This window comes from Alosa pseudoharengus, unplaced genomic scaffold (genome assembly GCF_046254945.1).
Source record: "Alosa pseudoharengus isolate Yale_2024_CS ecotype anadromous, Long Island Sound unplaced genomic scaffold, YU_APseudo_1.1 YU_APseudo_1.1_scf_13, whole genome shotgun sequence".
Classification (NCBI taxonomy): domain Eukaryota; kingdom Metazoa; phylum Chordata; class Actinopteri; order Clupeiformes; family Clupeidae; genus Alosa; species Alosa pseudoharengus.
This window is the reverse complement of record NW_027468598.1, coordinates 38,552,213-38,562,274: the sequence shown is the minus strand read 5'-3', so window position 1 is coordinate 38,562,274 and position 10,062 is coordinate 38,552,213. Positions and strand designations below refer to the sequence as shown.

General features: G+C 42.0%; 1 protein-coding gene across 1 annotated transcript in view; it reads left to right on the top strand.

The window, feature by feature from the left end:
* Positions 1-1,395: 1,395 nt before the first annotated feature.
* The window catches only part of inppl1a (inositol polyphosphate phosphatase-like 1a), a 66,666-nt gene continuing 57,999 nt past the window's right edge, over positions 1,396-10,062 (top strand). The window contains exon 1 of the mRNA XM_076283004.1: positions 1,396-2,485. Coding sequence (XP_076139119.1) covers positions 2,316-2,485 — 170 coding nt within the window. The 5' untranslated portion in view covers positions 1,396-2,315. The remainder of the gene's footprint in view (positions 2,486-10,062) is intronic.

Sequence of the window (10,062 nt, the reverse complement as noted above, 5' to 3'; positions counted from 1 at the left end):
TTTCAACCTTTATAGCGTCATTTTATTATTTTATTCTCCTAAAATGTTTATTTTATTTGATTAAATTGGCCTCAGGCATTGCTTAGCTACGGCTGTAACCGTCGCTGAATTCTACTCGCGTCTTGGACTAATGAGGTGGCGACATGTCATTCCCTTATGACGTGCATAGCAGATATGATAACCAATAGCCTGTTAACAGGCAGTATATGGCTAAAACATGAAGTAGGCCTAGTGGGTACCACTGAGATACATTAGCAGATAGTTAGGCTACAGTCTTTTTTAAAAAAAACATGGAGTATAGCTATTTCTGTGTGGTGAGTGAAGATGGAGTGTGTGTGTGTGAGAGAGAGACAGAGAGAGAAATCTGCCACTGCTGAATAAGAACCCTGCAGACCCAGCACAGGCCGGGTAATTACAGTCCCACTTTACGTCAAATGTAAAATTACATGACTTTTCCCTGACAAAAAAAACAAAAAAACGGAAATTCCATGACCTACTATATCATGAATGGTACAGTATACCAACCAAAGATTTCAGAGCAACCGGAGAGCATTTAAGAATTTTTTACTTTTTTAGAGTGGATGAATAAATGGGCAGGTATGTGGATAAACAAAGTTGGGCTAACCACAGCAGTCTCAAACTCAAACAAGCAGTAAAGCTAATAGGCTACACCAATTCTGCTGGGAAATATATCTGTATTAATGTATTTTGGAAAGTTACCGTAATTTTAAACTACTATAACAAAATTCCCTGATATTCCATGACTTTGCCCCAAGAATGATCAAATTCCCTGACTTTCCATGTCTGGAATAGACTTTGTAAAATTCCCTGATATTCCAGAAATTCCATGACCCATGGGAACCCTGCACACAGCTCTGAAGCTGAACACACACACACACACACACAGCTCTGAAGCTGAATACACACACATACACACAGCTCTGAAGCTGAACACACACACACACACACACACACAGCTCTGAAGCTGAACACACACACACACAGCTCTGAAGTGGAACACCCCGTATCAGACACACACAGCTCTGAAGCTGAACACCCCAGAGTAGACCTTTCCTGGTCCATGTCAGCCTTTTTCACAGCTTCCCCTTTGCACAAAGCAACCAAAAGCTTGCAGAAGTTGCAGCTAGCTCTCTTGTTCAGGCCGTTTGGTCTGTCAACGTTTCAGGTTAAGTTGAAACGAGTTTAAGATTGGGTTGGAAATAGAGGAAGGAAATGTAGTTGTGTCTGTTGAAGCCTAGATTATTGAACCAGCAGGTCCATCTTGTAGTAGTCTACACTTTCGATTCTGCTTTCACTGCAAACTCTTCGTGATTAACTTTGGCGGTTCAGACTTTCAAGAGGTGAACGCGGTTAGGAGTATCGGGAGTCATTCAGTTCCAGAGAGACATCTCATGTCACGTCTGTCTAAGCAAACGGTCGTCTCGGCTGCTCAATCGGCCCCTATCGGTTTCCGCACGCCATAGCCTGTCAACCTCGGAGCTCTCAGTCAGCCTACACCTAGCATGGCTGAGTAGGCTACGCGGTGACGAGAAAAACGTCCGTGTCTGCTTCGAGCAAACGGATACCACGCCAAAGAGAGGCACTGGGGGAGTGGAAATACAACTAACTGTGCTAATTTTGTACTAAGTTTACGTCAAGGTGACATTGCTTATGTTAAGTTAGGAATTAACTGACCAATTCAGATGCTGAGTTCCGTTGCCGAACGTCGATGACACACAACGTAAACTAAAGTTACACTAGTAAAGATGTGTCTAGTTACTTGTAAGCCTACTCTTTGCGATGCCTAATCACAGTAGAGTGATTTATCAGTATAGTCTACGCCAGCAGGCGTCTTCCAGACGAATAATACAACTTCTCATACAAACTCAAATGTCCCTTAAAATGCGATTGTGCGGGTGATTTAGCTCGCTAGCTAACGATTAGTGTTTTTATTGTGTTGCGCCCGACTTCCTCAGCGCAAGCTGTGCTGTACCTCGATGGTAAGCAGTGAGGTCGGCGCTCCAGCTTTCCCGGTTGGATTTACATATGTGTATTTCCGTGGGAAAGGCGAAGGAGCTCCTTCAATGGCAGTCTTTCAGGAACCGGGAAGGAAACACAACGGGTAACCCAACGCTGGTGGCACGAAAAAGTTTAAAAATCGTCCTCGCTGGATTTGGCTTTTGGAACTTTTGTTGGACTACATTTCCTAAGTGTTGTTTAACTATTTTGGACCGCCGGCTTCAACAACAACCACTTTCCTGGGGACATATTGTTTGTTCGTCGACAGTTGTGGAGTTGTGTGGCTCAGTGGGGCGATGGCGGGCAGCGGTGGCGTTGCTGGCGCGGGGACCGCTCCTCCTCTGTGGTATCACCGGGATCTGAGTCGCGCTGCTGCGGAGGAGTTGCTGGCGCGGGCCGGGCGGGACGGCAGTTTCCTGGTGCGGGATAGCGAGAGCGTCAACGGGGCATACGCCCTGTGCGTCCTGTGAGTAGCCTCATTTCGCAGTTCTTTTCCTTGCGACCATACTCGGTTGGCGTTGTTGTTTTGCCTACGTTGGTCTAATTTTACTACCAGTGGCAAACTTCAGTTGCGACGAATTTGTCTGCCACGTATGTTTAGGGGGTAATCAAATACCTTTCTTTTGAGAGCACTTCTATTTTGGTCACAGCATCAGTGATATCTCTGTATGTGTGTGTGTGTGTGTGGCGTTAGTTGTTTGTAAAATAGTGACCGAAGAGATGATAAACATCGAGTTAAGTTTACTCAGACAGTGCTAAAGGTCAGAGGAACTCAGCCAAACACACACACACACACACACACACACACACACACACACACTCGTGTACCAGCTCAGTCGAGGTTTCCTGTGTGTTTAGATGAGGATGGGGTGACAGCTCTCGGCCAGGCCACCAGAGAACCCTAGGCCATACCTGCTGGTGATCACGAGTTACACCATGTAGACCCCCAACCCCCACCCCATACGCACACACACACACACACACACACTTCTCTCTCTCTCACACACACTCACACACACACACACACACACACACTTCTCTCTCTCTCTCACACACACACACACACACACACAAACACACTTCTCTCTCTCTCTTACACACGCACACTTCTCTCTCTCTCTCTCTCTCACACACACACACACTCTTTCTCCCTCATTCACAAACTCATTCTATCTTTCTCAGACCATTTCTCTTTCTTACACACACACACACACACATGTTCTCTCTGTTATGAGAGCACCGGGAAACATCTGGCTTGATGATTCTGCTGTATGCATAACTTCTGCTGAATTTTTATGTGCAAATAAGTTGATGCTTATACGTTACACACACACACACACACAGTCACACACACTACTTGGTGAAAACCATACTGTTTGAGGTCTGAGGTGATCGGGTATGGGGTCAAACACACACACACATCTTATTAAAGTGAGCTTGACTGGCAAATTGTTGATAAAATCCAAACACTTTCTCTTCTTCACAGGCTACTCTCCTTTTCGCACACACACTCACACATATATATACACACACACACACTCCACATCCACGTCCTCACTGAACAGAGTGGAGGAAGTGTCTGGGCTTATTTCTGTCTGCTGTCATAGCCTTGCCTGTGTGTGATGCATCCGCTCTTTAGGCACACACACACACACACACACACACAAATGTACACATCTCCAAGTGTGGACTGTGTGTTCAAGTGTTGTGAAGATGTTTTCTCACTGTCATAGTCAGAAACAGAAGCACATGGATGGAAATTAAATGTGACACACACACACACACACACACACACTACTTGTGGTTGTGGATGCCTTTGGGAGTTCCCCGGTTTTTCTTGGGGAAGTGTGAGGTGGCCAAAAGTGTGTTCAGGTAGCTGTGAGGAGTGTGTTTGCTCTCGTGTGTGTGTGTGTTTGTGTGAGGAGTGTGTTTGCTCTCTGGTGTGTGTGTGTGTGTGTGTGGGAAGAGTGTGTTTGCTCTGTGTGTGTGTGTGTGATAAGTGTGTTTGCTCTCTCTAGTGTGTGTGTGTGTGTGTGAGAAGTGTGTTTGCTCTCTAGTGTGTGTGTGTTTGCTCTCTAGTGTGTGTGTGTGTGTGTGTGAGGAGTGTGTTTGCTCTCTGGTGTGTGTGAGGAGTGTGTGTGTGTGTGTGAGGAGTGCGTTTGCTCTCTGTTGTGTGTGTGTGTGATGAGTGTGTTTGCTCTCTGAAGTGTGTGTGTGAGTGAGGAGTGTGTTTGCTCTCTGGTGTGTATGTGTGTGTGTGTGAGGAGTGTGTTTGCTCTCTGGTGTGTGTGAGGTGTGTTTGCTCTCTGGTGTGTGTGTGTGTTTGCTCTCTGGTGCGTGCATTTTTGGGGTGTTGTGTGGGTGTTTGTGAGCCGGGATTTGTGTGTTTAGGGGTTCTGTGTCTCAGTGAGAGAAGATAATTAAACAAATACTCTAAATATCCTAAACTTAGAGCTATCGGTCTAAATACTCTAAATATCCTAAACTTAGAGCTATCGGTCTAAATACTCTAAATATCCTAAACTTAGAGCTATCGGTCTAAATACTCTAAATATCCTAAACTTAGAGCTATCGGTCTAAATACTCTAAATATCCTAAACTTAGAGCTATCGGTCTAAATAACCTAAATATAGAGCTATCAGTCTAAACATACATCCGACACATCCAACAATAGAATAAGAAATGGTGTAATGGAGAAACTGTGTGTGTGTGTGTGTGTGTGTGTGTGTGTGAAAGAGAGAGAGAGAGAGCATTTGAAAGGGTTACATTGGCAGTTTTGTAGGGTTTGTGTTTGTGTGAATGCTGGGTTTGTTGCCAGACCACGAGGCCATCAAACCCAGATGGTGCTGAAGAACCTTGGCCCTGTCAGAACCTTGATGCCACGTGTTGTCATGACTACTCAATGTGCCGAGAAGTTCTGAGCACACAGGCCGTCTAGAATGCAGTTTGAGATTACCAAGGAAGGACAGAAACAAAATCAGTGTATTTTAATCTGCGGATGGGGATTGAGAGGATTTTTAAAAAGAGAAGTCAGCACACTCCTTGGTCATTTCTTTTCTTACTATGTTTGGCTTATCAATGTATGACGTTTCGACCTACTGGTCTTTCCTCAGAGTCACTACTAACACAGGCACTGCACATGGCCTGTGGGAGGAGGTGATGATCGATAGGATTTTATCAATGTTGATGCCATTGTCCATTCTGCTTATCGGTCCATTCTGCTGATTTATCAGATTCTGTAGGAAGTCCTTTTCAGCATCTACACAGCTGTTATTATCCCCAAGTTTGAAATGACTGCCAAACAACATAATGCATATTTTAAAATATAGCCTACTTCTTTAAAAGGGAATAACTTGGAAAATTGACTGATAAAATAACAATTCTTTAAAGTGCCCATATTATGACTATTTTTCAAGTTAAAATAGGTCTATGAGTTCCAGAAAACATGTTTCTGAAGTTGTTTGCTGGAAATAGCTTGTAGGAAAAGATTCTTACCTACCTCTATTACAGTCTTTTTCAGTCCCTGTCAAAGTGTGCTGTTTCTGCTGTTCATTACATATTAATGAGCTGCTGCTCACTTACCCACGCCCCACTCCATTAACTGTTACCAGGGTCATTCGTGCCAAATCAACAAATGCCTCCAGCCTAGCCTGACCATCTTGGCTTTGCTTCATACTTTATGTCAATAATGCTAAATATTACCCAACAACTACTGTGCAAAGGTTTAAGCTTGTACATTATTTTCTGAGATATGTAGGCTTAAAAAACAGTTGAACTTGTAGGCTTGGTGTGGAGAGGTGCGTGTTGATTATGCAACGTCTGAAACACGCCAATTCAAAATCCCCTAACATCTACTACACCTTCGTTTTACATAGTATAGCCCGTAGCTAACACTTAGCCTACCATAATCTCTATGTAAAACGGTTAGCTTGCTAGCTAGCTATCTAACAGTGGAACTTCAGTAGCCTACAACATAAGCTTAGCTATCTCACCTAGTTGTAGGAAATATGTAAGTGATGGAATTAGAATGAATCCCATGAACAAACAGATAACTCTTACACCAACCTTATTTTGTGTCTTTTATTCACGTTTGTTCAACGATTTAGTAAGTATAAATCCTTTATCTCACTCAAAACAGCATGGGTGTTTTTTTTCCAAGTTTGTATGCGTGTGGAAGCACCAGAGACACACAATAACACATCAAATCCCAGAAAAAGTGATTTTTTCATAATATGGGCACTTTAAAGAATAAACATACCTAGTAGTATCTTGAATTTCCCCTTGGGGATCAATAAAGTATCTTATCTATCTATCCATCTCTCTAGTAGCCTCCTCTACATTTAGTAGCCTGCTTTTTAATGTTTGTGTTTGCTTTGGATGAAAGCACCAGTCAACTTTAAATATCAGACTTTGTTGAGACGTTCAACTTTTACAAATGAAAACTGTTTGGTGTGGTGTACTAGCCTGCTGTAAAGATCACTGTTTGGTGTGGTGTACTAGCCTGCTGTAAAGATCAGCAAATATATAGATCGAGCTAGATAGATAGATACTTTATTGATCCTCAAAGTGGAAATTCAACGGCACATGTATAGCTTAACTGTTTGGTGTTATCAGTCAACTTTAAATATCAGACTTTGTTGAGACGTTCAACTTTTACAAATGAAAGCTGTTTGGTGTGGTGTACTAGCCTGCTGTAAAGATCAGCAAATATATAGCCTAGCTGCAACACATTTTAGGTTTTGGCACATAAAATCTTAATCACTGGTTCACAAAAACACACCTATAATAATGTAGTCTATCCTACTGTGGGTGTAGCATCCCAGCTGCACACACACACACACTCACCCGCACAAAGAGCCGTTGACCATGTTTCGAACAACATGTTGGCATTGATAAGAGGCATTTATATCGCTGGAGGCATAGGATTCCGATGGATTGAAAAATTTAGAACTGGTTCTACTCGATTCTGGATTCCCACCCGTTTTCATCCGTTCCAGCGCGTTGCCCGTCACGAGGAATGTGGCATCTGAGAAAGCAGACTAGTAATGGAGGCTATGTTTAGTCTATTAATAACATGTGATGGGGGAGAGACACTTAATTTCAAACTTACTTTACTCAGGCTTTACACTGACTGCAGATAACTGACCTTTTAAACATCCTTTAATCATTAAAGGTACAGTCCGCCATTCTGACCTTTTATAAACATCATTTAATCATTAGGCCATCCTTAAAAATATTTTCGTTTGCCGTAACCCGACCGACTCTGTCAATTTAGAACCGACCCACATATTTATTTTTTTCCCCTTTTAGTCCGACCGACTTGCCGGTTGTAAACTTGCGTTAAGACCGACCGATATTTTTTTTTACTCTAAACAACCAATACAAATAAAATACTTTAATTATTTATTTTAGTAGGCCTAAGTATTGTGAATATAAATTGCCTACATACAAACGTAGGCTCTCTTAAATAAAACCCTGTGGCGTCATCTGTACACCATTGGTTTACGCATGTCACACTATGGCCTATACGCTTCGTTTCATTCACACAAACATCTCGACAACGCTCCAACTTGGCACGAAGTTCTGGAAGAACTGTGCCCAGAATCTTTTCCCATCCCTTCTCCCCTCTAGTCTAACGGTGACCGTGTTGAAGAATTGAAATTGGTTGTGGTCTATTCAGTATTTCTCAAAATATGGGTCCGCAACGTGGAGACTGCTGGTCCGCGGAGTCGTGGAGTGAAATTAGGCCCGGTGCTTCGTCTGATAATTTGCTGCGCAGTTGATCAAGATACCGCGGACCGACAAAAAAAGAAAACAAACATTTCTGCTATGATGTCATTAAACATGGAGCCATAGCTACAATAAAGTGGTGGTATGAGCGTTCATTCAATGCAGGCGTCTGCGCGAGAGAAACTGAAACAAATAACGTTGGTATCAAAGCTTTGCTTCAACCTGTTGAATGCTATTTAATTGTTTAACGACACTTGATAGAACAACATTGATTTTTGGAACTTCCATAGAAACAGAGCAGAGACTGTATAATACACTGTATAGCACTGAGTATAGTCAAATTTGAATATAACGTGGCCAATAGCTATTGTAGCCTTCTTTCTATCTGTTCATCAGATCAACAGATCAGTGATTTACGCCTATCTGCTCGTCAAAAAAGCTGGTATTGTGTTTCCTGAATCCTTACATTCAGGCATTCAAATTAAACTTCATTAAAAAAACATGTATTTTTTTTCCTCCATACCAATGTATGATGCTTGCATGAGGGAAACATCCCAAAACAATAGCACCCATATAATTGCTGCTGTTTTGAGAAGTATTTCTTTTCTTATGCAAGCATCATGCAACCATGCAAAAGTAATGAAACTAATTATATCTTACATTACTAAAGCAGTCCTCTGATGTGCATGTCATAAAATATTTAAGTGAAAGTGCATGTATAATAATCTAGGCATAATAATGATTGTGATAATGATAATGACAATTTGATTTGGAGGGAGTGGGGTTGGGTACGTGTAGATGAGCCCTATGACCCCAAAGTCTGCCATGACTGGGCCTCAGGTCAAAGAAGTTTGAGAAAGGCTGGTCTACATAACCTGCATCAGATTGAGGTTTGCAGTGATGCGCCTGAAGGCACGGGTTGAGGACCCAGTCAGTTACGTCACAATATATACAATTGTTTAAATTCATACCTACGTAATCACCATGACCAAAATTGTACTTTTTTTTTACTTTGAATCTTGAAAAAAAAAATATTGACCTACCTACCGACCCATTTTTTTTTTTGTCTGTTACTGCAAACAAGAATATTTTTAAGGATGGCCTTACAGGTACAGTCCGAGATTCTGGCAGAAAGTTGTTATTTGATGTTTGAGCTTAAAAGACAATGATGTGACACCCCTCCTGAAGTGGTGTGTTGAGCAATGTGGACCAAGGCAATGAATTAGTCAAGTCAAGTCAAATTTATTTCATCCATAAGAATGGAAATTACAGTGCTTACACCCACCGTCATGCTCACATAAAACAATAAAAACAAGATAAAAAACATAAAAATAACACTGCAAGATAATAGGTTAACATTAAATACACACACATACAACTAGAAAAGCTCTACAAGTGCTCATTGTGCTTGCTGTGGTAGAAAAGAGAGAGCAAGACAGACCGCTTAGTGCTTATGGTATAAAAGAGAGAGCATACCACTATAGTGCTTATGATAGAAAAGAGAGAGCATACCACTATAGTGCGCGTCACTGGTGGTATAAAAGAAAGAGCATACCACTATAGTGCGCGTCACTGGTGGTAGAAAAGAGAGAGACCGCTATAGTGTGTGTCACTGGTGGTCTTAACCGTCCACTGCGGGCTTCATAGCCTTGTTGTCCAAACAAGCGTCCTGCGTAATCTTAGCTGCCATTTTCTCCCGGCGGTCATAGTAAGCTATACTCTATCAGTTGTAATTGTCAGCCCAGCCTGCCCTTTTGTTCAGTTTATCAATCCTATGTGTCTCAGTCACCCCTGCATCCCCACCCCATCCCACAACACAGTAGCTCCACACACTACATAACAGGCATAGCAAACATTTTCATTACATCAGAATTAACGTTAAAAGACTGCAGCTTCCTCGTACAATACAGGCGTGGACTCAATTTGTCCAGCAGTGATGAAATATGATCAGTCCATGTCAGCTTATCATTAAAAAAAATTTGAATCACGGACTGTCCTTTAAGGCTGACCACCTCATTTGTTTCTCGTGCAGAACTGTGGACGCCACAGGTTTGAGCACACACAAGGCAGAGGGTCTAGTTGGCTGAATTTAATGAAAAGTGCATTGGATTAGAATCACGGACTGTCCTTTAATGATGACGACACACAATCCAAATTCAAGACTAAATGTATACAAATTAAATTTTTTTTAAAGTATACTTGAACATTAGCATTGTTGTCAGACAGTTTAAGTGTCAATCATTGACACTGTCACCATACAACTGACATTTTAAAAGCACTTTTAACATTAAATCTGCTGCCCATCTCCTGTGA